The sequence below is a fragment of the Phoca vitulina genome, unplaced genomic scaffold (genome assembly GCF_004348235.1).
Source record: "Phoca vitulina isolate PV1807 unplaced genomic scaffold, GSC_HSeal_1.0 scaffold82, whole genome shotgun sequence".
NCBI lineage: Eukaryota > Metazoa > Chordata > Mammalia > Carnivora > Phocidae > Phoca > Phoca vitulina.
Window position 1 is genome coordinate 228,641 of NW_022589785.1, and position 25,976 is coordinate 254,616.

Sequence of the window (25,976 nt, forward strand, 5' to 3'; positions counted from 1 at the left end):
TGCTGCATCCTGGGCTTGTGGTCCTGCATCACCTTGACCTTTTTTTCTTTTTTTTTTTTTTTTTAAGATTTCACTTATTCATTTGACAGAGAGCCCAGGCAGGGGGAGCAGCAGAGGGAGATGGAGAAGCAGGCTCCCCACAGAGCAGGGACAGCCCGACACAGGACTCGATCCCAGGACCCTGGGACCATGACCCGAGCCGAAGGCAGTTGCCCAACTGACTGAGCCACCCAGGCGCCCCCGATCTGTTTTTTTCATCACATTTTCTCTCTCTGACACTGACCTTCTTGCCTCCCTCTTACAGGGACCCTTGTGATGACACAGGAACCATCCAGATAATCCAGGGTAACCTTCCCCATCTCAAGAGCCTTCATTTGGCCGCACCTGCAAAGTCCCTCCTGCTGGTAAGGTAACAGATTCATTGGTTTTGGGGGTTAGGGCCTGGATGTCTTTGGGGGGCATTGTTTGTCTACTGTAAGCTCTTTATCCCATGGGCCTCAGTCTCACGTCAATGTCTGGGACCACATCAGCTTCCCCCATTAGACTGTGCTTCAAGAAAAAGTGTGTTCTGCTCCCCAGTGTTGCCTAGAAACCTGCTCTGAGCTGGGCCAGCCTGGTGCCAGGCCATGGGGGTGAATGAGCCATCGGCAAAGCCTACCTGCTCCGGAGACAGACAGCCTGAGTACAGCCCCAGGTCTGCTCCCTTACTAAGCAGTTGACCTCAGCAAATCACCTTGCCTTTAAAACCTCAGTTTCTTTACCTGTAAAATGGGGATAACCCTAGTATTGACCCCAGGAGGTCTTTGAAGGGACTGACAAAAATTATGCATGGAAGAGCCCTTGTCACAGTGCCCAGCACCCGGATGTCACCTAAGAACACAGCAGCTGGTGACGCTGCAGGGATTAACTGGGTAGGGTGGGGAGTGAGGCCGCCTGAGTTCAAATCTGGCTCCACCCCTTGGGCAAATTGCTCATCCTCCCCAGGCCTCATTGTCTTCATCCATTAAATGGGACCTCATCACACAACCCACCTCAGAGGGTGGATTAAGTGGTGAGATGCATTGACGGTGCCATCTGGTACCAAATCAGTGCTCAATTACTGTTAGTGATTGGACGATGGTAATTATTAATACCAGGCTTTCCCAGGGCCCAGCTCTCAGGAGGCTGGAGGACTAAGCAACTGAATGAACTTGGAACGGCTCACTTGGGTGTCTTCTAGGTAGTCGGGCCAGGTATAGGACTTCAGCTACACAGAGGCCCAGGTTCTGTGCCAAGAGTGGGGCCTGTCTGTTGTGCCCCGAGGCCGGCGGGGCCAGGCCCGGACAGGTTTCCCAGGGGTGCTGGGAAGCCGGTCCAGGAGGGGGAGGGGTCGGTTGGTTGCCCGAAGGGCGTGGGAGGCACAGTTACCCTCCTGGGAAAACCAGGAGAGGACATATCAGCTGTCCATGCAGGTTCACTGCCGCGGACGGCATGCATGTGACAGGGACAGAGTGGCCGGTGGGCATGGGGTGGGGTGGGTGCCGTGCAGCGGCCAGAGAGACGGACTTGAGACCGTTGGCATCCGTGGGGACCCGCGTTTGGTCCTGACAGTCCCTTCAGGCGTTTCTCGCACCCTGGTTTGCGGGGATGCTCTTTGGTGTTTACGTTGTTTTGGCACTTTCTCTGTTGTTAATAAGGCTTGTGTAGGTGACAGGCTCTTGTGGGTTGTGAGGCGGCCTTGTGAACAGCATCTGCTTAGCCAGTTGCCCTTCCTTCCCCTCTCCCCAGCTGTGAAACCGGGGACAGTCTGAGAGTGGGTAAGGGTAGACTCCCCCGAATCACTGTCTCTCAAATTCCTGCAGTAGAGAGCTATTCCTTTGCATCTTAAAGAATTCAGATTTCTCCTGCCCCTGAAAAAAAAAAAAAAAATCCCACCACCCCACAAAGACCTCCAGCAGGCTTCTCATTCTGTTTGCCCATTTGCTCATTCATTTATCATGCATTAACAGAAACCTACTATGTGCCAAGTCTACCAAGAGGTGGGCTATTTCCTTTAATCATCAGAATGCTTTGAGGTGTGTGTCACGAAACTTTATTTACCCATGGAGACACTGAGCTTTAAGAGGTGAAGTGGCTTGTCAAAGGCTTAGAAGATGCTTGTCCACTTAGCCAATTCGTGCCAAACTCCTTGCGTCCCTTAGGAATGCTTTTGGCTACGTGGAAAGAAACCCAAACTCACGACGGCTTCAATAGTACATTATTATTCTTTGCATAACAACAAAAAAAATCCAGGGGGTGGGGTTCAGAGTTAGTGCAGTGGCTCAGCTGTGTTAAGGTCTTTTCCATGCCAAGGTCCTTAAAATAGTGCTTGTGATCTCCTGGTCTCAAGATGGTTGCCTTGGCTCCAGGCATCATGTCTCTGTTCCAGGTAGGAGAAGGGGAGGGAGTACCATAAGCTGCATCTGCCTGTTTTTTTAATCAGCAAAGCAAAAGCTTCCCTAGAAGTCTAGCCATTTCCTCTTATGTCTGTTTGGTCAGAACTGGATCACATGGCCATGCTTCTAGCTGTAAAGACCAGGAAAGCTGTGTCTGGCTTGTTAGCCTTAAGAAGGAAAGCTACCTGAGAGCTTGCACCTTCATGTTTTGACTTCAATTCTATATTCTTTCCATTTTACTGGTGATTTCCAGCCTCATGGCCTTTTGCCATATCCACACAACCCCTGCTACCATTATTTTATTTGTCAGTTTTTTTTTTTTTTAAAGATTTTATTTATTTATTTGAGAGAGAGAATGAGACAGAGAGGGAGAGCATGAGATGGGGGAGGATCAGAGGGAGAAGCAGACTCCCTGCTGAGCAGGGAGCCCGATGCGGGACTCGATCCCGGGACTCCAGGATCATGACCTGAGCCGAAGGCAGTCGCTTAACCAACTGAGCCACCCAGGCGCCCTGTTTGTCAAGTTTTTGCTTTTCCTAAAGTTAAGTAAATTTTTAAAAGAACCTTTATGAAAATCTCTATTGTAAATAGCTAGCGTCACTTGTCTTCAATAGAAAATAACAGTAAAATTAAAGACAATGAAAACAAAATAATATTTAAAAATCTGCAGCTAATGGTCTGAGCTTGGGGTGGCTTTTATTAAATTGGGATATTACCACGTAATGGAAACGTTAAGTGTTTAAGTCATAGTAGCACCAGGCAGAGACGGTCTCAGGGACTTCTCGAGAAGTCACCCAGGAGAATCAGAAGGATATAGCTTCCACACGATGTCATTCACAGCGGCTTCATGCTGCACCTGGACATCAGAGCATCCTAAGTGTTAACCTGTGACCATCTCGTGTCCCACATGATGAGAACCCTCCCACCTCTAGGGAACCTAGCACCATCCCATTCTGCCTTTCCCGTGCCAGGCATCAACTAGGTTTGGGGAAGGAGAACTCGGAATGGAGGGGTCTATGCCCTGGATGGGGTAGAGTGGGGGTTCTAAATCTTGAAAGAGGAAGAATCTCAGCCTTATCTCTGATACAAGGCATTAGGATCAGGTGCATTGCCAAAGCTGGTTGGAAGTCACTTTGGCCTGGGAAATCAGCATGGGCTTCTTGGAGGAGGTGTCCCTTAAAGTGCTCTAAAAAGATGGGTGGGAGTTGGGCAGAGGGAAATTGTGCTGTGCGTAAAAAGCTGTCCGAGGAGAAGGAGTAAGTGAAAAAGACACTCAAGTGATGGGACCCCTTTGGGAATCTGGGAGTGGAGGCAGGGCCTGCGGTATAGACCAAGTTAGTTATTTTTGGCGGGCCCTTGAATACCTTGCCCAAGGCAATGGATGGTGAGAGCCATTTATTTTAGGGATGTGGAGAGACATGATCACACCTTCCTAGGGTTTGAGCTTTGCACATAAGGCAGCTCTTGGGCCAAAATAAGCTAATTCCTCCAGAAATCTATTTGTACTTGGAGGAAATTTTTTCAATTTTTCTGAAATGCAATATGCACTTCTCAGCCTCCGTAAAGAGAGAGCGTGTTGTGTGCACATCTTTGTGAGTCCAGCGGGCATCGTGCTGTGTGTTGTGTGGAATCGAGCTTTGGGGTTGAGTTTCCTCTGCTGTGAACATCTGTCCCAGGGCTGGGACTTCCTTCCTGCTCCCTCTTCTACCGCCGGGTTTGGACGGGCCTCTGGGCTAGGCCCAGACTCACTTCTCTCTATGAGCTGTTCTAATTGGCCTTGCAAACCTTATAGTCAAGTCTGTGATAATCTAGCCATAAACGAGAGCCAGGAAAGCTGCGAGTGAGGGCACGGCCAGCCAGGGGCCCTGGTTTATTGCTCATTAGACAGCTTTATCGGGTTTGTCCCGGGGGAGAGATTGAGAACCCTGACCTCCTAAGCTTTGAATTAAGTCAGCCTGGGATGTGTTTCCCTTAGGTGTGGAAGTCTATTCTGCATATATCAAAAGCTCTAAAAAAGGTGTGCATCCTTTGAACCAGCCAGCCCACTTCTAGGCAAAATTTTGTCTTGGGAAAATAAGTGCGTGTGGGTGTTCATTGCCGTGTTGGTTTTAATGATCAACAGTTGGCAACAGCGTAAAGATCTCTAGTGAGGGATGGATTATCTAATGATGAGATACCCACAAAATGGAATGCCACAGAAGCATTGGCAAGGACTGTGTAGGTTGTACAGTTATTGATGTGAAAGATGTTTGTGATAGGTTTTGAAATTAAAAAAAAAAAGCAAGTTCTTAAATTGCAGGTCTGATTCCATTTTAGTTTTGACAAAGAGTTCCCGTCTACAAGGGAAATGCCCAGATTGATATACATGGGAATGCCAATAGGGGCTGGTGGATGGTAGGATTTCCGATTATTAAAAACATTTTTGCTCACTTGTATTTGTGAAGTTTTCTATAATTATCATGTGGAGCACCTGCAGAGATCTAACGGAGGGGCAAGTCGCAGCCAGCGTAGCGTAAATAAGAGTTTTGAAGAGGGGACTGTCACATCCTTGAGTGAGTCCAGTCTCGGGAGACTGAGTTCTCCACCATCTAGAGCAGATCTCCACAAACTCTTTCTGTAAAGAGCCACACAGTAAATATTTCAGGCTTTCTGGGCCGTATGGGCTCTGTGGCAACCCCTTAGCTCTGTGTTCATACCTTGGGAGAAGCTGTACATAATATATAAATACATGGGCATGGGCGTGTTACAATAAAACTTTATTTACCAGAACAGGTGGTGGGCCGGATGTGGCCTGCAGACTGCAGTTTGCCCATCCCTGATGTAGAGAAAAACAAACAAACAAAAAAAGCAGCTTGATTAATGGCTTTAGTGTGTGCTTCAGTCAGTCCAGAAATAGCACAAATAGTAGGAAGGAAAAGGCTAATGAGGATTGAAAAGGCGGATGTTTAAATAGAGGCGTAAAGATAAGTTGTACCATTCTTTCTCCAGATCAGCATTTGCACCTGGCCAAGGGGTGTTGGGCCGAAGCAGTTTGGGTGATGGTTTGGGTGGGAAGGTGTCCTACCCATATCTGGTGCTCCAGGGCAAGTTTGGAGAAAGGCCCCTCGAACTGTTCCCCTGGATCCCAGAGTCTGGATTGCCCGGTGTGCTGAACTGGAATCCCTGGGAACTTGAAATTGACACAGAAGTTGAGCCTATGCTAATTAAGGCAGTTCTTAAAGAGATAGTGCACACTCAGTAGGAAGCTGTGCTCTAACTCCTTTCCTCAGTAGGGGGGTAGGAATTTTATTTAGTCCTTCAACAACCCTTTACAGAGCACCACTTGTTTATAAGGAATCATGCAGATTTATTTATTTATTTATTTTTAAAAAGATTTTATTTATTTGAGAGAGAGAGAGACAGAGATAGCGACAGAGATAGCAAGAAGAGAGCATGAACGGGGAGGAGAGGGAGAAGCAGGCTCCTGCTGAGCAGGGAGCCCGACGTGGGGCTCGATCTCAGGACTCTGGGCTCATGACCTGAGCTGAAGGCAGACGCTTAACCGACTGAGCCACCCAGGCACCCCAGGAATCATGGAGATTTAAAACACACATCTCAGGATCCAGAAAGCTGGTTGCATGGCGGACGATGGGCCAAGTGCGGAGAGAAGTGGATAATGCAGCCCCGAAGAGCCTGGGGTTGAGCCGAGTCAGAATGGCAGACTCTTTAAAATCCCAGAGAATTGAGTGACCCCTTGTTCAACCTCTTGTTTTGCTAGTGGGGAAACTGAGGCTCAGAGGGAGGCAGGGACTTGCCTAAGCTCTCATTGCAAGTCAGTGGAGGAACAGAGACCAAATCCAGGATGAGGGGTGTACTGTGTGATTTCCATTTTTGTGAAATACCCAGAAATGGCAAATTCACAGAGGCAGAAAGCAAGAGTGGTGGTTGCCAGAGGCTAGGGGGAAGGGGAGTGGGGAGTGACTGCTTACGGGGTTCGGGGACTCCTTTGGGCTTGATGAAAATGTTCTGGAACTAGACAGAGGGGATGGTGGCACAATGTTGTGAACTTACCAAATGCCACTGTGTTATATGCTTTGAAATGATGAATTTTGTGTTACGTGATTTCTACCACAATTAACTACAGAAAAAGTAGGATGACGGAATAATTTATCTCCACACCTGGGCACTTGTAAGAGTGCGAGGGGTCTGGTCTGTTCCAGGTCAACCAGACTGTGTGGAATACCACCCAGTTCTGACTCCCAGACCAGTGTTTTGTATTCTCCAGTGTGATTCTGACTCGGGTTAACAAAACTCATGAGTTTTAGAAAGTTGTGCCTCCCAGACTTTCCCCCAAGAGAGCCCCACGTTGCCCCAAGGAGGGCCAACGAATAGGGTCACACCGTAGGACTATTTCTCCAGTATCTTGGGGCCTGTGCACATGCTCTCTCCTCGGCTGGCTTTCTCCACTTGGCTGACTCCTACCAGGTTCATGGAGACGTCACCTCTCCCAGGAAGACATCCCTGACTACTCCTTTGGGCTTCTATAGCCTTACTTTCTGCCCCCCATCAGGACACCCTGCAGATTTTATGGTCTTTCCTTTCCCCCTCCTCCACGCGACTGTGTCTGTGACCCATTGTGATCGGGGTCTCCTTTGCTTCCCACCCCATTCCCGGGGTGAGAGGGCATAGCCCAGGGTAGACTTTAATGAGGGCCTTTAATGGAGATTTGCCTAAAGGACACAGGTCCCCATGAGCTGAGTCACGTGGTCATTAGAGCTTAAGCAGTAGATTTACTTTACATTTGTGTTTAGTTTCTTGCTTTTTTTTTTTTTAAAGTGTAAAGCACAGCATAAACTTATCATCTTAACTGTTTTTAAGTGTATAGTTCAGTGGCATTAAGTACATTCACACTGTGGTGCAACCAGTGCTACCATCTGTCTCTGGAACTTTCTCATCAGCTCATCCTGAAACTCCGTCCCCGTTAAACACTAACTCCCTGTTCCCTTCTACCCCCGCGCCTGGCACCCCCCATTCTACTTTCTGTCCCGATGAATTTGACTGCTCTGGGTGCCTCCTGTAAGTGGGGTCATGCGGTATTTGTGTTTTTGTGACTGGCTTACTGCCCTTCTCATAATGTCCTCAAGGCTCATCCATGTTTTAGCACGCGTCAGAATATCTGTCCTTTTTAAGGTCGAATAATATTCCACTGTGTTGGAGATACCACATTTTGTTTATTCATCTATTGGTAGACATTTGGGTTGTTTCTGCCTTCCGGCTATTGTGAATAATGTTGCTCTGAACACTGGCGTGCAGGTCTCTGTTCCGCTCCCTGCTCTCGGGGGTGGGAATGCTGGGCCATATGGTAATTCTGTGTTCGGTTTTTGAGGATCTGCCCTACTGTTTTCCACAGCCTCTGCCCGATTTTATATTCCCACAATGGTGCATACAGTTTCCAATTTTTCCACATCCTTGCCAGCACTGTTTGTGTTCCGTTTTTTGTTTTTGTTTTTTGGTGTTTTATAATAGCCATCCTAATGGGTGTGAAGTGTCCTTTGCATCTGAACATCATAAAAAACAGTTATTCTAGGGGCGCCTGGGTGGCTCAGTTGGTTGAGCGTCTGACTCTTGGTTTCAGCTCAGGTTATGATCTCAAGGTCCTGAGATCCAGCCCCACATTGGGCTTGACGCTTAGCGCAGAGTCTGCTTATCTCAATCCTTCTGCTCCTCCCTCCCGCCCCCCTCTCTCTCATAAATAAATAAAATCTTTAAAAAAAAGCACATCTGAAGTCCTTTAAAAAAAAAAAAAAAACAGCAGTTATTCTAGTTAAGCCCATGTGGACTTCAGAAGAAATCTGACAGGGAGGAGTGTGGGGTCAGTGTAACTCTAGCTGCCCCTGGGCAGGTCACTTCACTGCTCCAGCTTTGTCTTCCTCATCTGTAAGCTGGAGGTCACAGCAGGACCTACTTCTGTAGTGGGACAGGATTTTTCTGCCACTCGTGATGTTCTGGGCTGGCTGGACCTGGAGGTCTGGTCTGCCTGCTGACGTTGCAACTTTTGTGACATTTCAAATGGCATGTGAGACCTGGGTTTTTTCAAATAGGGGTTATCACCCTAAGTCTATGTAGGGGTGGTTATGACTATGCTTGCATAGGTAACACTGTAATGGACATCTTTTTGTAGGTGGCTTGCTCTTCCCTTAGATTCCTTCTGTAGGATAAGTTTTTAGAAGCAGGGTTACTGGGGGGCCCCTGGGGGGCTCAGTCGGTTGAGCGTACAACTCTTGATTTCAGCTCAGGTCATGATCTCAGGGTCATGGGATCAAGCCCCCTATTGGGCTCCGCGCTCAGTGCGGAGTCTGCTTGTCCCTCTCCCTCCCACAGCCCCTCTGTCAAATAGATAGATAGATAGATAGATAGATAGATAGATAGATAGATAGATAGATAGAACCTTTGGGGGAAAAAAGAAGCAGGGTTACTGAATCAAAAAGAAATGTGTGCTTTGGGGGTGAGTATATTGGGGAAAAACACTTGATTTATAGGCAGCAGATTTCAACCCTAGCTCTGCCCCTCCTTAGCATGTGATCCGGCTCATTTTCAAAACTGTGTTTTCCTCATCTCTAGAATGGTGGTAATAATTTGAGAAGCACAAGGTTGTTGAGCGTATTAAATGGGAGGAGGCAGAAGGTACACGGAGTCATGTAGTCTGGTGCCTGACTCTTGATGGAGCCTCAAAAAATAGTAGTTGAGAGTGAATATTGCCAAATTGCTTTTATAACTGATGTTGGCCCTGGGAGCAGATGAGCGTATCAGTTTTCCCACAGCCATGCCTAATTGGATGCTATTATTCTCTTCTCAGGGATGCTCTCCCTTCAGATACTTTTTTGCACACTGGCTTTATGTCCCTTCTGCTGTCAGACCCTGGGGACACAGCTGTGAATTGGACCCAGGACCCCGGACTGCCCAGTCTGGTGGAGTATGAAGTAGGCAGTCATCACGTGTGTTATCAGTGCTGGGCCAGGCAGAAATGCCGAGACGTAGATGCCACAGCACAGAGGAGGCCCCAGAAGCTGCCCTGGGGCATCAGGGAAGGCTTCCTGTAGGAGGTGGCATTTTGGCGCTCAGGACTGAGGGATGACTAGGGATTAGTCAGGCGGTAGGCAATGGCAGTGGAGAGGTGTGGGGGCGAGGAAGAGCGTGGCGTTGTCTTGGGACCTGTCCGGGGGTTCATTGTGCTGAATTAAGTACGTGCGTGCATGTGAGAGGTGGACAGATGGACAGGGAGGAGGTGACGGGGATACAGGTCCTGCCGGGTCTCAGGGAAGGCCTTTGACACGCGTGGCGTGATGGTGCTTGCATGTCAGAGCCTCCCCCTGGCGCTGCTGGGGTAGATTGGGGGAGGCTCCAGCAGAGACAGAAATGTCAGCGAGGAGGCGGATTTTCCGTGTCCCTTCTTCGTGAAGTTTTCCCCCGGCCCCTCCCCTCTTTATTGTCGCTGGTCTAACTTTCTATGTCTCTTGCTTATTTATGTTGTTTGCTCCCGTCTTCTTGACGACCAGCTCCGGGGGGGAACAGGGGACATTGCCACATGTTTTCTTCACCGCCGTGTCCCCAGCGCCTGGCCCAGAGCCTGGTACATGGTAGGTGCTCCACAATTGCGTATTGGCGTGAATGAACGGATGAATGAACGAGCGAACGAGCTAGGGCCGTCGCCATGGGGACAGAGAGGAGAGGACGCATTCACTCCAGTGCCATTAGCCATCGGGCCCCTGCCAGCGGGGGCCCTGCCCTCTGGGGAGGCCATGGGCATGTCCTTGGCGCCTGGTGCGGGGCCCCGCGCAGGGTGGCTTTGCAGATTTGGGAGGCCAGGTCACATTCCGGAAGACACCGGAAGGCGTGAGGACTGGCTCGCACCCCTCAGCAGATGGTGGCATTCCCAGGAAGCGGCACCCAGAGACGGCTGAGTGAATGGCTGGTGAGCTCCCAGATCGGATTTAAGGGTGTAATTACGAAAGATCTGCAGCAGCTGTTAGACCGAATCAACGCCTGTGAATCTGAGAGAAAAGCTGCCAAACTGTTTGGTTTTGAATGGAGATGCTTCTCCTGCCTTCTCCCTGTGTGGTTCTGTCGGTGGGGAGGAGGCTATGAGCGACATGGCTGCACCCCCCTCCCCCTCCCAGCACCGAGCCCAGAGCCTGGTTTGCAGGGGAGTCAGAAGGCTGGATGGACGGACAGATGCTCTGATGAATGACTCCTGCCGAATTTCAGCCACTCTGGGCCTTAGTGCCTCAGTTCCCAGGAAAATGGGCTTCTTGGCATAAAGTTGCAGGAAATGGGCATTTCAGACTTTGCAGATCCACCCAGGGAGATCCAGCCTGTAAATGTGGCAGGTTCAGCGACAGGGATGTACCCATTGCTGTCCCCATTACTGGAGATCAGACTGGGGTCCTCTGCCCCTTGGGCCACCGAGGCCCCCTGACCTCCCAGATCAGCCCTGCTCCCTGTCTGTCCCCCATGCCGCCCCCCGCCCCCATGATGATTCATACAGATACGACCAGAGAGGTGGCTCGCACTCCGTGCCCCTTCCTTCTTCAGGGAGCTCTGGTTTGCTTGGCTCTGGCCGTAGAGCTCAAAGAGGGAGCTTTTACAAAGAGGGAGCGAGGCCACGCAAGGCGTAGCAGCTGGCCTCTGTGTGAGCGAGCTTCTGAAGTGTTTTGGAAGAGACCGACATGTCTTAAATTAAGCATGACATATGCGATGCATTTAAAGTAAGGTTTTAAGGCGCACATTTCAATCAGTTTCCTTGTGTTTTTTACAACAGGTTAAGTGAAGCCCTGAGAGTCCTGTGTTTCTAGGTTTGGGAGAGACTTCAAAATGTTATTTAGCTGTTGATTGCAGGGGTTCAAAAAAAACCCCAAAAAACCAAAAAAACCAAAAAAACAAAAAAAACCAAACCCATCTCTTTTCCCCCCCTTTGTTCACTGATGGATTCATTAATTCGTGGATTCGTTGGTGTAGCCATATTTACATACCTGGTATTTGCCAGGCATTTTAAATGGAAACTTGAGAGGAAGCCCAAGATGTGATGCAGATTCCAGATAACAGAGCCACTGTTCCGGTTAAGAGGAGTACGGACCAAGAGTCTTCTTTCCCCCTTTACTTCCCTGCGGGGTGGCTAGTGAGCTGGGTTCAAGGATCCCAGAGTAGGGCAACACGCGTGCACCGTCGATCCGAATTTGCCAGTGGTTGCTCTGGATGACTTCCTTCCCGGGACAAGCTGTGCAGAGAACTGTTCATTCCACGCTTAGGCAGAGGAGCGGGCGACGGGGCAGGACAGTGTGGGGTTCATGTGATCACAGCAGGTGTCTCTGACAGGGGCCTATGGGGCAGTGGAGCACCTCCCTGTGGTCCAGAGACAATGGGGAGGGGCGGGGTGCTCTTGGTGAGGTAGGCAGATTGAGCTCCCAGCTGAGTTTTTTCCAGCTCTTGGGTTCTGTCATCCAGTAGCAGCTGACCGGTGGCCACTACCCAGCTTGCCAGAGCCAGAGTAACTCTTCCTGTGTCCTCGATGGCTTCGTGTCATGAAACTCACGGTACCTGTCCTTATTCAGAATCTTAGGAGCCTGGGGAGCAGAAGAAGGTCTCTTCATTCACCTATTTCTTCATTCCACCAACCATTATTTTATGTATATACTCAACAATGATGTATTCAGAGCTATGATAGGCCAGGCCGCCGTGCTCGCTTCTGGGGACTCAGGGTGCCCTCTGGGGGCTTGCCACTGGATGGGAAAGACTGAAGGCTCACGCGGCATTCAATACAACCGTGTAACTATGATGAGTCCTGCTGAGGATGTCTGGTGCTCCATGGACATGTAAAATGAAGATTGTACCAGGTTGTGTGTGTGTGTGTGTGTGTGTGTGTGTGTGTTGGTAGGGGCAGAGATGTTGGAGCTGTGTTCTGAGGGCTGGGCCTGTGTCTGTGTGTGAGTGAGAAGGGTATCCCGGAAATAGGCACAGCATGTGCAAAGGTCCTGAGGCGGTGTTTCAGGACTTCCAACAGTTGCAATGTTCGAATACTTCTTCTGAGCCAGGAGAAACAGCTCCCAAATTAGCCAGCACCGGAGTTCTCTGGCGTCACCTCTCAGCCTAGGGAGTCTTCCGGGATCACCATTCCCAATCCTAAGCAGTGAATACTATTCCTGTGCCCCCACATCCCCCTCTATATACCATGGTGTTTATTACCCAGAGTTGTAATTGCTTCAGTGTGCGTGTGTGTGTGTGTGTGTGTTTCTTACACAAGACGGCGAGTTCCCTGCACGCAGGGGATTTTTCTTGTTCATCTTTGTGCACGTGGTAGGTGCTCAGTAAACATGTAGCAGAGGAACGGGGGAGATTTTTATTGAGCGCCCAGCGTGGACTCAGCCCTTTTTCTGCTACAGTATTGAGAAGCCACAAGGAGTGTGCGTTTTCCAAGCTGGAGATGATGCTAACGGATGCAGTTGGAATTCCAAAGCTTTTGTGCTGTCTGTGCACATACTTCCGGAACTGAGGCTGTGGTCCTGTGTCTCCCAGACGTACTGAAACAGCCCCGGGGTGGGGAGGGGCGAGCCTTCCTTCCCCCACCCGCTTCTGCCATGGGAGGGTGCAGCCAGCCCCGTGCGCCATGAGACGGGACACCGTTGGCTTTGTCGGGCAGGCACGCATCTCCAGCCAGGGCCGGCCAGCTCAGGTAAGTGGGCCTGGAGTGTCCAGGAGGTGGAGGGCGCCTGCAGGTTCTGCCAGGGAATTTTCTCTCTGCCTTTTGAATCCTGTTATTGCCCTGTGTCTCATGTCTGGGCTACACGTGCGTGTGTGTGGATCCCAGAGCAGGGTTTCCAAGAGGTCGTGGGGACTGGCTCTGAAGGTGAATGGTCCTGATTTGGGGCAGGACCCGATATGCCTTACAACTCTGCCGTTCTCCGATTCTCCGCATCTCTCCCTCTCTGTTGCCTCTAACGCTGTCTAGACAGCGTTCTCTGGTTTTGGGGAGAAGAAATCTGTTAGCACCATCGAGCGTGTAAGGAAGAGAAAATATCAAAATCTGTCTGCCTTTCTTTCCTGCAGGCTGCTGAGTGAGTCAGAGCTGGGGGCAGCAGAGTGGGGCCCCAGGAAGGGAAGCAGGAGGCTCGCGGTTAACTGAAATACCTTCTACTTTTAGTCCATCAAGATGGGGGCAGGCTGGGGGCAGCTTTTGCAGGGACAGAGAACATGGGCATGAAAGTGGGGGCAGGCTGGTGTGTGTGGGGGGATCAAGAACAGCGACTTGTCTGGCACTTTTTCAGACCAGAAAGGAATATGATGTGATGTTTAAGAAGGCCTGGTTGAGTGGGGTGAGGACATGAGGTCGAGTTTCAGCTGTGTAATGTCGGCAAGTCGGGTGACCTCTCTGGGCCCTTACTCTTCGTCCTCATAGTGATAGTGATGACCCGTGCTTCTCAGGGTTGTGCGGGATTTATAAGAGAGGACAGAGCTCCTAGCTGGATGAACAAGGGGCTTACGCCGGAGCCGCTGTAAAATGCAGTCTGATGATTATCATACCCACCTCATAGGGTTATAAAGAGGATGTGATTTATAAAACGTATGAAGCGCCTGGCTTACCTTGAGGCCCCGCTCCTGGTGAGCTCTGAAGGCAGCCAGCGCGGAATAGGTGTTCGACAGAAAAGAACCCAAAGGCAAACCAAGAAAAACAGCAGGTGGAGTGAAAAAAAAATGGATTTTTGCTCGAAGGCATCTGGAAGGGTGTGTGTGGGAAGATGGAGATAAGGGATGTCTAGTGGGGCTGGGGACCACTAACCAACTTTGTGACCTCAGGGACTCCAGCTCTTGGTAGCTGTGTGTGCTGGGCCTGGTCCCCTACCCTCCCTGTGCTTGGTGCTCAGTACAGGGTTGTGAGGAGGGTCAGCAGAAATGCCTGATGTGGGCAGGCTCCAAAATGGGAAATGACTTGGGGGTAACAGGAGTGAGGGGACGTGAGGGTGCTCTCCCCGGAGCCTCTGCTGGGAGTGTGTGGTGTGCGTTTGGAGTCCCACCGGGGTTCGAATCCCGACTTTGCCCCTTACTCTCTAAGTGACATCAGGCTGTTCCTTGGCCTCTCTGAGCTGGTTTCCTTCTCTGTATAGCAGAGATAATCCCTTTTTACTAAGAGCTGGCCTTGAGACTAGCTGAGTGGGGAAGGTCCCAGAGAATGTCGCCACCCTTTCCCGACCGTTGGGGCTGGAACCAACTTCTGAGATGGCCCGGAGCTCAGAGAGGTGGAGAGGCCGGCCCCGGGCTTCCCCAGTGAGGTCGGTGGAGAGTGGTCGTCCAGCACCCAGGGCTCCAGCCTCCCGGGCCCATTCCCCCAAAACGCTTTGCTTAGACTCAGACACTGAGATTTAAATTTATTTTTTTCCTCTCCTTTGCTTTTTTCCTTTTAGTGGTTGCTTCCCTAGTTCGGATGTTCTTCATCCCCATGGATCCACAGCTGTAGCCATGGCGACTCGGGTCGAGGTCGGTTCCATAACTTCCCTGACAGGAGTGCCAGGCCTCGGCGAGATCTCCAAGGAGGAGACCCTGAAGCGGACCTACTTCTGCCAGGCCGGCGATGCCCCCGGGGCACCCTCAGCGCTGCTCTTGGAAGGAAAAAGCCCCCTTAGGAGCCCGGCCCGCTTACTGCCGCTGCCCAGACTTGCCCCCAAGCCCTTCTGCAGGGAAAAGGCCCCGGACGTGAAATCCCTTGTCCCATCCTTGGGGCCCGGCCCAACTAGCCTGTCTCCTCCCTGTGGGCGCTCCCGGGACGTGGTGGCAAAGGACCTGAGTGAGAAGATGCCCGGCTTGGTGGGGCAGGAGGTGGGGAACGGGGAGGGCCTGAGGAGAAGCTCATCTCTGTTCAACAAGGCCACCTTCCCGCGGCCCCGATCCAGCACCATGATTGTCTTTGAAACCACCAAAGCTGGCCCCGCTCTGGGAAAGGGGATCAGTGAGGGGGCTCGGGAGGCCACCACGGGTGTGTGTCAGGAGCCCGCTCTGGGCTCCCGGCCCGAGGTGGCCGTCAAGCCTGCCCTGCCTGCCCGAAAGCCTGGGACCCTTCCCCGACCGGCCTCCCTGTCACAGGACATCAAGCCAGCTGCCCCCCAAGAGGAGACAGGCCCAAATGAGACTCTGTGGAAGGCCAGGAGTGCGGAGGACACGGGGGACCCCGCTCTGGAGCCCAAGCCTCGCCTGAGGAGAAGGCCTGTGTCGGCCATTTTCATCGACTCCATTCAGCCTCAGAAGCCAGGCCCTGGCGGGGCGGCCGTGATGGGGAAGGCGCCCCCCACCCCGCCTGAGAAGACATGGGTGAGGAAGCCCAGGCCTCTGTCCATGGACCTCACGGCCCGGTTTGAGAGCAGAGAGGCCTTGCTGAAGAAGGTGGCCGACGAGGCCACCACAGGTTCCACTGTCCAGTGTCGGGGGCTGGAGAGGGCCGACCCGGAGCCCAAAGTGGACATGGAGTGTTTGGTCAGAGCAAACCTTCGCCTTCGTGACTCAGACTCAGACTTCCTGGAGGTAGCCAGGAAGACCCGAGAACAGAAGGAGAAGGTGCTTTTCAAGCAGGCAGAGACGGGCAGCCTCAGAACTGCGGGGGGCTCAGCCAGGGACACCCCCACGGATGACCAGCATCCCGGGGAAGAGAAAGCCAAGCTGCTCAGGGAGCTGGAGAAGGTGCCCCTGTCCCCCTCGCCCAGACCGGGAAAAGACCAAGAATTTGCTGAGGTCAAGAGCAGAGCAGCTGAGGGGGAAAGCCGGCTGGAGGGAGGATGGGCCCCCAGGGGCAGCGTCAAGAAGCGCATCAGCCTGTTTGGGGGGGAGAGCACCTTGGCCTTGGCAGCAGAATCCGGACCCCCACTGGCCACCCCTGAGCCCCCGTCGGCTGCCCCAGAGCCTGAGAAAGCGGGTGTGAGCGTCCAGGAGCGGATCAAAGGCTGGGCTGCCGAGAGCTCTGAGGCAAAGCCGGAGATCAGGAGGAAGACTTTCCAGGCACGGCCGTTGTCGGCGGATCTGACCAAACTGTAAGTGGGAATGTTCCACGGGCTTCGCTCAGCCCTGAGCTGCCTCAGACCGCCTACCAGAGGCCCCTCAGGAAAGGGAACTGGGTGCCAGGCTCCACGCTAGGCACCTTACAGCCCCCCCTCTCGATTTACCCACAGCCTCTAAGAGGAGGTGGCCTTAGCTTCCATTTCTCAGACAAAGACCTGAGGTGCAGAGAGGTAACACAGCCCCCCTCCAGGTTCGGTGTATGCCGGCAGCTCCATTTCCTTGTCCTTTCTCCTCTTTACACTTCGCAGTGGGAGGTATCGTGCCCATTTCACAGAGGCGGATAGGAGAGGTGAAGTACCGTGCAGAAGTCCGGAGCCCCATGTACTCTAGCACAGCTGGGTCCCTGGCTCAGCTTGCCTTTCCAGAAGCCTGAGGACGTTACTCTATGGCCTGAGCCTCCATGAGCAGCCCCCAAGTAAAATCAAATGGGTCAAGATAGCTTGAGCAAGTCCCTTCCCCTGTTGAGCCTTGGCTTCTTTGTCTTTAAAACGCAACCCTTCCTTGAAGGATTAAGGCAAAAGCTCAGAGATAACGCTGTGACTCACTCTGCCCACGGGAAGCCATCACTACGTGGTAGCTCCAAACGACACGATGAATCCTGTTAGTTGAGGATTTTCTAAGCTCAGCCGGCCTCTGCTATCTCTTGCTCTTTTGCTTTCCCACAAGTGGCTTCCCGGCTTCAACAGGGAGATGCCACTGGGTGTGGCCACCAGGTCCTTAATGATACGCATGCCACTGACATACCAGGGCAGCCAGCTGGGCCACGGTCAGACCAGTGGCTCTCAGCAGAGAGAGAAGCATCTGGAAAAAAATCCCGAGGCCTGGGGCACCCCTCCCTCCCAAACTCGAGATTCTGATTCCATTGGTCTGGGGAGGAGGCTCATATCTTGGTTGTTTGCAAAAGCTTCCCAAGTGATTGTCATGTGCAGCCAGGCCCGAGTTAAGATAACAGAGAAAGAGGTGCCCATCCCAGGGACCTCACACACCTTTTCCCGTGTCCTGCCAGTGGCTCGGATTATTCTCATCTGACAGATGGGGAAACTGAGGCTTGAGTGTGGGAATAACTCACCCACGGCCTCATGCCTCCCGGCAGGCAGACCCTGCAGGACTGTACAGTGGGACCAGGTGAAGTGGTTTATTTCTCTCCCCTCCCTTGTCTCTGCAGCCCCCAGCCCCGAATTCATCATTAGACATCCACTCCAGGAGCTCTTCAGAGATGGGAACATTCTAGCACCAGAATACCCTTTCTTTCTCTTCCCCTTGACAAGTGGGGAAACTGAGGCCCAGGGAGGGACGATGACTTGGCTAAGCTTACCCAGAGAGGCAGCGACAGGCCCGTGCCCCCACACATTCCATGACGACCCACCACCCCCGAGTCCCGTGGCAGGTCTGTGGTGGGGCTTCTGGTGTGCCTGGCATTGCTAATAACAACCATTAATTATCCCTCCTGGGGCATCTTTACTCTTCCCTAAACGCCCTCACATAGCTATTAGGGCCTTGGGTAGCAAAAGACAATGGGGAGGTGTTAATTATCCCCGTTTTATAGATGAAGAGACAGAGGCTCAGGTGAAGTCACGAGCGCAGCCCAAGCTCCTGCAGTGGGGAGACAGTGTAGCCAGGACTGACACCCAGGTCTCTTCACCCAAGCCTGGGGCTCCTGGTGCCCCAACGATGTTGTGTTTAAGGTAAGCCGTCCCCCACCGGGCCCTTCTGGGTTTGGCGAACGGAAAGGACGCATCTTGTCTCAGAGCAAACCAGGCGGTGTTGCTTTGTTGATCTCAATGCTAATCTCACCCCTGGGTCCGTGAGCTAGTTACAGGGTGTGGGCTGGAGGGAGTCACAGATTCTGGCCCCAAACAAGTAACGTGGATCTCTGTACCAGGTTTTCGAGTCCAGCGTCAAGCAATGAAGTCAAGTATGAGAAGTGTTCTGAGCTAAGTGGCGAGCTTCCTAAGGAACCTGGAGAAAAGGTAAAGAGCCCCCGGGTTTGGCACATCTTGTTTTCCAGTGGGTAGCTTCCCTTACTGGAAAAAGAGCCCAGGAAAGAATCAGAAGCCTCTCATGAAGAATGAAACATTTTTTTTTTTCTTTAATGCCGGGACTTTTCAAGTCCCTTTTGGGTTTGTGATTCTGCACTCCTTAGTGTTAAATATTGTTTACAAATGTAATTGCCAGGTTTTATTTTTTTTTCCTGTGCAAAGAGCAAGAGGGACCTGGCTTTTTTACGTACGAATGCCTGCTTTATTAAGAAATTAAAATTTAGGTTAAAACTGTTCATAGAAACTCCTTCAGGTTCCCTCAGTATGGTCCCTGTTCCCTTCCCTACCTTGGCTTGTCACCTAGCAGTAGCAGAAGGAGGGAAACTACCAGCAACTAAATTGCTTAAAAGTATTTTTTATTTAATCTTATTTAATAAGGAGAAGCTCATAAAATAACTACTAGGTCTAACCCATTTGTGGTTGATGCCTCCTGCGGGGTTTTAATTTTTTTTAAAACAGCTTTTTTTGAGGTATAATTGATGTACAGGAAACTGGACCCATTTCGAGTGTGCATGGATGAGTTTTGACATATACATGTGCACTGGGCAAAAATGTATCACCATCAAGATACAGAACATCTCCAGCACCTGCAAGTTTCTTCTTTTGTAACCACTCCTGGCCCCTCCTCCTACCCTCAAACAGCCACCAATCTGCTTTCTGTTCCTATGGCTCAGTTTGCATTTTCTAGATTTTTTCCTAGATTTTTCTATAAATGCAACCAGTGCTTTTTTTTTTTTTTTGATCTCTCTTCTTTCACTCAGAATAATTACTTTGAGTTGTGTCATGCTGTATGCATGTTTGTCAATAGTTTATTCCTTCTTGTAGCTGAGTAGCATTCCATTGTGTGGGTAGACCATGATTTGTTTATCTCTTCGCCCTGTTGATGGACATTTGGGTTGTTTCCCATTTTGGAGCTATTGCTCTGAACATTTGCGGGCAAGGCTTTGTAGGGATATCTATTGCCTTTTCTCTTGGGTAGATGCCTAGGAATGGCTGGGTAGTATGGTAGGTGTAGTTTCACTTTTTAAGACACTTATGCGGACTTTTAAATACCAGAGCTTGGTGGCAAGCGTGTTTGTACCCCGGGAGCTGGATCTGAAGGGCAGTGCCACCACTCCTGGGGGCGGGGGTTTGCCCTGCTTTTTATCCTTGGATGTTCTGAGTCACTTCTTTGAAAGCTGTTGAGAGAGGGTCCGGTTGAAGTAAAGCCTCTTATATTCACATTAAAATGGTATAGTGGTAACAACAAGAACAAAAAGGACCCTGAAATGCTGGTTGTCCTTGAATTGAGGGAATGGGTTGGGGTGAATTTATTATTTTCTCTATAATTTTGTATGTGTGAGAAAACTTTCAAGAAATGAAAGTTAATAAAGGAACCCTTGCTTTATTTAATACAGAGATTTGGTCTCTGTAAATAGTTTTTTCTGTCGGTAATTTTTTTATTGTAGTAAAAGACGCATAACATAAAATATACAATTTTCATTTTTTTAAGAACAATGCATATATTTTTAAATTTAAAAAGTCTTTATACATATGTATACACACATATATAAAAATACACACATACACACATACTAGGAGAAAGTTCTGGAAAGTTCTTCACGGATATACTGCTCCCCATTGATAACAGCTGTTATCCAGGAAGGGCCCTGGTATTTGGATATTTGAAGTCTCAAAAAGGACTTGAGCTTTGTATTGTTTAGAGGGAATGGGTTCATGTATTATTTATGCAAATTTTATGTAATCAAATGTAAACAAAAACTTCAAATGAAAATATTTTTTCAGTTCTTTAATGGCATTCCATCATCTGCAGTAGAGAGTAGCAAACTGTGGCCCTGTATATATCTTAACCATTTTATTTTTTTTTTTTTTTAAGATTTATTTATTTGAGAGAGAGAGAGAGAGCATGAGGTGGGGAAGGGACAGAGGGAGAGGGAGACAAGCAAACTCCCCGCTGAATGGGGCTCGATCCCAGGACCCTGAGATCATGACCTGAGCCGAAATCAAGAGTCAGATGCTCAACTGACCGAGCCACCCAGGCACCCCCATCCTAACCATATTAAAATGAATAATTCAGTGACATGAAGTGTATTCTCAGTGTTGTACTACCACCACCACCATCTAGTTCCAGAATTTATTTATTTTTATTTTTTTCTTAATTTAAAAAAATTTTAAAAATATTTTTATTTTTTTCAATTTAAGTAATCTCTGCACCCAGCGTGGGGCTCGAACTCACGACCTGGAGATCGAGAGTCACACGCTCTGCTGACTGAGCCAGCCATTCACTTCCCATCTCCCACCTGTGGCCTCTGGCAACCACGAGTCTACTTTCTGTCCCTATAGACTTGCCTATTCTGGACATTCCGTATAAATGGAATCACAAAACGCCTATCCCTTTGTGTCTAGCTTCTTTCAGTTAACATAATGCTTTGAAGGTTCATCCATTGGAGCATAAATCAGTACTTTGTTCCTTTTTATGCCTGCATACTGTCCCACTGTATGGATAGACCACAATTTGGGTATCTGTTCTTCTTCTGGTGGACATCTGGGTGGTTTCCACCTTTTGGTGATTGTGCATCATACTTCAGTAGACATCGGTATGCAAGTCTTTATTTGAACCCCTGTTTTCACTTCTTTTGGGTATCTCCCCAGGAACGGGATTGCTGGGTTAGATGGTTAAGTCTTTACCTTGTTGAAGTAGACTTCTTTCTAGACCAAGAAATGACTAAGGAATTCACGCATATTATGAAGTCGAACAGAATTGAGTGTGCAAGAGGAAAAACGATGTTCTCCTCCTCATGCCTTCGTCCTCCCTTCACTCCCTTACTCACAGTTTGATTTCTGTCTTTTCTCCGCTGTTTATCTGCACGTGCATACATGTACACACACAGTTGTTTAGAAACGGTATTGTTTTATAAATACACTCTTCCACAGTCTGCTTTTCTCCCACCCACACCACAGTGTTTTGTGTGTTGTCAGATGTGACATTAGGAGCCACCCCCCTTCAGGATCCAGGCACCCTGTGGCATTCCATTGTCTGGATTATGTCGGAGCTCATTTAGCCCGAGCCCTACAGGTGGGCATTTAGGTTTGTTTCTGTGTCGTTTGCTATCTCTCTTAGCAGTGCTCCCCAAGCACTCTTGTTTAGCCAGACTTGGGCATCTGGGCCAAGAAAGAGTCTTGGGAGGAAATTGGCCAGATTAAAAGGAAATGAGTATTTTAGGATCATGAAATGTATACTGAACCATCCAAAAGTCGTACCCATTTATGTCCTTGCCAACAGTATCCAAGAGTGTCCATTTTCCCACATCCTCACCCACACTGGGTGTGTTCAGTCTTTGGAATTTTATGGTATCTCACAGTTGTGATTTTAAAAGCAGCTGTTTTGATCATCTCACCACTTCCTTTCTCTTTCAAGTCCCTTAACTTAAGTTGGATTGTTTCTCTTTTTTTTTCAGCAAAAGGAAGGGCACGGTGTGGATGGACCATCCCTCCCAAGAAGCCCCTGGAAGCCTGGTTCGCTCCAGGAGAAGTCTAGGCACACAGAGCGGAAAGACAGTTCTAATCAAGTCCCCAGCAACTGTCGGGGTAAAAGCTCGGTGGGGGCTCTGAGCCCTTCTGACAGCACTCCAGAAGATGATGGAAGCTTCCAGACTGTGTGGGCCACAGTGTTTGAGCATCACGTGGAGAGACACACAGTGGCTGACCAGTCACGACACTGTCCCTTGGCCACGCCCCACAGAGATGTGGCAGATGCCCATGTCTCAGAAGTCAGACCCAGGCACGAGAGAAGCTCTTGGCTGGGGAAGGACCTGCCGGAAAAGACAAACCTCACGAAACAGAACTCCAGATGGGTTGAAAATCCCAATACAGAGAAATGGGGACGGACCACCCTTTCGAATGGTGAACCCAAACGGTATCACGTGCCCCTCCCGGAAGAACACCCTTTGGATGAAAAACGCCATAAAAACCCCTTCCTCCAACGCTCCGAAAATCCTCCCCCATCCCAGAGGGTCGAGCCCAAGTATGACATCGTGCACACGGTGGGCAAGCGTGTGCACAGTGAGGCCGTCTCCACGGCGTCGGAGGAAAAAGCCGTGACCCTGCGAAGCGGCAGGTCTCAGCTCTCACCGAAGGGGAGACGGCAGTCCCACGAGGTCACCCCTGCTGACCCAGAGTGCAGGCTGGGAGGTCAGGCGGGGTCTGTCCAAAGGGCCAGTTTGATTTGGGAAGCTCGAAGGACTCATGAAGTCAGTGGGCCAAAGCCGGACTTCCGAGAGCCGAAGGACACGTTTGGGAGCAATTGCCTGTCACCCAAATGGACAGGTGGGGTGACCGTGAACTGGCATAAAGCCACTGTGGTGGCCAGTGAAGAGAAAGGCTCAGAACCGGGCCCCGAGATCAACAGCGAGCGCTCAGCCAGGCCCTGCGGCCCCCAAGCCAGCTCTGGGAGGGCCACCCAGGCTGCCGTCTGGGAGGCCCTGCAGGAGGGGCCTGATGAGGCCAGGAACAAGTCAGGAGGCTGCAGCTCAGCGGGAGAGAGGGGTCCCCCCTGGGGGTGCCCTCTGGATATTCCTCCCAGGGGTAAGGACGAGCCGTCTGACTTCCGGGCAAGGTCGCATCCAGAAGAGTGGGTGCAGAAGGGACCCCTCACTGTGGCTGCTGGTGAGGGTGAGCCACAGCCGGCCCAGGCACCGGAGCCCGAGGCCAAGATGTGGAAGGCGGGTCCCCCGGACCAGAGGTTCGAGAGGTGGCGGCGGCGGACGTTGCCCCACGACGTGAAGTTTGACGAATTCAGCTTCCTGGCCCCAGAAAACTCCTGGAAGGTGGAGCAGAGACGAACAGACCATTGGAGCCCCACCACCAGTGCCTTAAGAAAACCTGAGCTATCCCACCACAGGGTGGAGACCCAGGAGGTGAGCCCAGGTGCTTCCCAGGACCCGACTCGGCCAGCGGTGAAGCAGGGGTCCTCTTTGGAACCCAGGGCGACATTTTTTGCAGTGACGTATCAGATTCCCGATACTCAAAAAGCAAAGAGCGTTGTTAAGCCAGGGCCTGAAAACTTGACGGAACATTCTAGAAAAACAGTCCCGCCTCCTTCTCATCCTCTAACATCCACGTTGGTTTCTCTTAACCATGAAGAGCCACTGGAGGCCAAGGGCAGTAACAACTGGGCTAAGGGCAAAGAGCGCCATAGTGCAAGCTGTTCAAAACCTCCGAAGCCAACAGACCACCCATCACCTCTTAGGGACAGGACTCTGGATCCTTCTAGTGAAAGAAGCATGGATGCTGATGCTTTATGGATCCGCCGGGGACCAGAAGATGGCACCGGTTTTCAGAGCAATCGGAAGGATAGTGGGAACAGGACACCCCCCAGCAGTGCCCCCAAAAGCCACCTGGAAGCCAGCGATCTCCTCATCAGAAGGGACCCTGAGGTGGTCAGTGCGAGGGTCCCAGGGAAAATCAAAGATGGCTACAGATCCAGCGTTCTCGACATTGACGCCCTGATGGCGGACTACAAGAAGCAGGAGGGCCAGGAGTCAGTGGTGGGTACGCCCACAGCGCCCAGCGGCTCGACTCTGGAGAGGCCCGGCCGGCAAGGCAGGGTGGACCCAAGAAGGAGGAGCTCAAAGGAGAGGTCTGAAGCTGAGGGTCTCCGGAAACAAGCCAGTTTTGCCGAAGCAAACCACGGTTCCAGTCCTGGCTCCGGCCAGCAGCCAGCAGAGGCCCCGGGGGCAGCCGCGAACCCCACACTCAGCCCTCCTCTGTGGGCTCTGCCACTCTCGGCTCCTAATGAAAAGTATCCAGGGGCCTCTTCTGGCCCCGCGGGTCCCCGGAGACAAGTTTTGGGAACCCCTGAGGGTGACAGAAAGGATTTGGTTAGTAAACCTCAGAGTGCAAAGTATCCGAACTCCCCAGACGAGTCAAAGCCCACTCCCTGGGAGGATCTGGGCAGTGGGGCCAGCGTGTTGGCCAGATCCTCTCCCACTGACCAGAGGAAAGGGACCCCAAGGAAATCCATCGGGAGAGGAGAGGAGGACAGTGTGGTTCAGCAGGGTGATCACCCATACGACTGTGGCAGGTCACCGCTGAATGTCAAGAGGGCCTATTCGGAGAAGGGGCCCCCTGCCAAAGTCCGAGAGGGCCTGTCTGTCATGCAGGAAGCCAGAGAGAGGAGGCAAGAGCAACCCAGAGGGAGGTCCAGCCTCCCCGGAGACAGTTCTGAGGCCAAGGAGACCAAAATGGAGCCCTGCCGGCGAGAGTCGGGGACTCGAGACGGTCAAAAGGTGAGCAGGAAGGCTGTTTTGGTTTTGTAAAACGTTGGTTGGACACATAGGCCAGGGGTCTCCAACTCCCATCCCACGTGGGCCAGGTGGGTATGTAAATGAATGGAGTCAGGCTGGTTGTGGGACTCTAGGGAGTGGTGGGGATTGTGGCAAATAGCTCATTCCTGGGGGGGAGGGGCGGAGGCAGCTACTGCCCAGGTCCGGCTGGTTCTTAACACGTGCTGGCTCCATTTAGTCCATGCGCCACCAGTTTGAAACCTCTGGCCCAGAATGATGATGATCGTTTATCGAGCACCCGCTGTCCGTTCCAGTATATGTTGTTTCCAGTTCATTATCCTGTCCCTCATATTCAGCGTCCTGCATGGATGACATTTTATGAACATGCAAGGAATACTTGTTGAATGAGTGAAGGAGCAATCTTATGTGAGTCTCATGGCAATCCCTCTTTTGTGGGATTGTGGTGGTTTGGGTTTCCGTAGAAGCAGACCCTTGCAAGCAGTTGTTTTATTTTTATTTTTTAAGATTTTATTTATTTATTTATTTATTTGAGAGAGAGAGAGCATGAGCTGGGGGAGGAGCAGAAGGAGGACAAACAGACTCCCTGCTGAGCATAGAGCCCGACACGGGGCTCGATCTCACGACCCTGTGATCATGACCTGAGCCGAAATCAAGAGTCAGACGCTTAACCGACTGAGCCACCCAGGTGTCCCGCAGGTAGTTATTTTAGAAGGTGATCCCTGGCAGGATCCCAGTGGAGAAGTGAGGCAGGGAAGGGGGAGGCTGATGAGAACGGTGCCCCCGTGGCCTCTGAGGCTCCTTCTTGCTGGAGACCTCTGGGAAGTGGCATAGATCACCCCTGACTTGTCCTGTCCCAAGGGCAAGGAACCTGGCGTATTTATTTTCCAGTTCCCTTCTGCCCTCTCCTGAGGCTATTTCTGGGGCTATCAACATCCAGACTCTTCCATCCTGGCTGGTGCCACGCTCAGTGGCGGAGAGTAAACTACCCCCCAGCAGGACACCATTGCCATTGGCAAGTACTCGAGTGTTGGGCAGGGCAGGGTGCCCACAATGTCAGTGGCAGACGTGATCGTCTTGTACAGATGGAAAAAACCCAGGCTCAGAGAAGTTAAGTAACTTGTCTCGGGTCACACAGCACCAAATGG

The 25,976-nt window shown here is 51.0% G+C and overlaps 1 protein-coding gene across 2 annotated transcripts in view; it reads left to right on the forward strand.

Annotated features, from left to right (window-relative positions):
- The first annotated feature begins 290 nt into the window (after positions 1-290).
- Positions 291-25,976, forward strand: part of KIAA1671 (KIAA1671 ortholog) — a 142,293-nt gene continuing 116,607 nt past the window's right edge. Inside the window, exons 1-4 of one of the 2 annotated variants that reach the window (XM_032395011.1) lie at positions 291-404; positions 14,846-16,459; positions 18,370-18,457; positions 21,985-24,813. In XM_032395011.1, the coding sequence (XP_032250902.1) occupies positions 14,901-16,459; positions 18,370-18,457; positions 21,985-24,813 (4,476 nt within the window). In that variant the 5' untranslated portion in view covers positions 291-404; positions 14,846-14,900. Of the gene's footprint in view, positions 405-12,688; positions 13,120-14,845; positions 16,460-18,369; positions 18,458-21,984; positions 24,814-25,976 lie in introns of those variants that run through there. The other variant, XM_032395012.1, reaches the window with a different exon arrangement.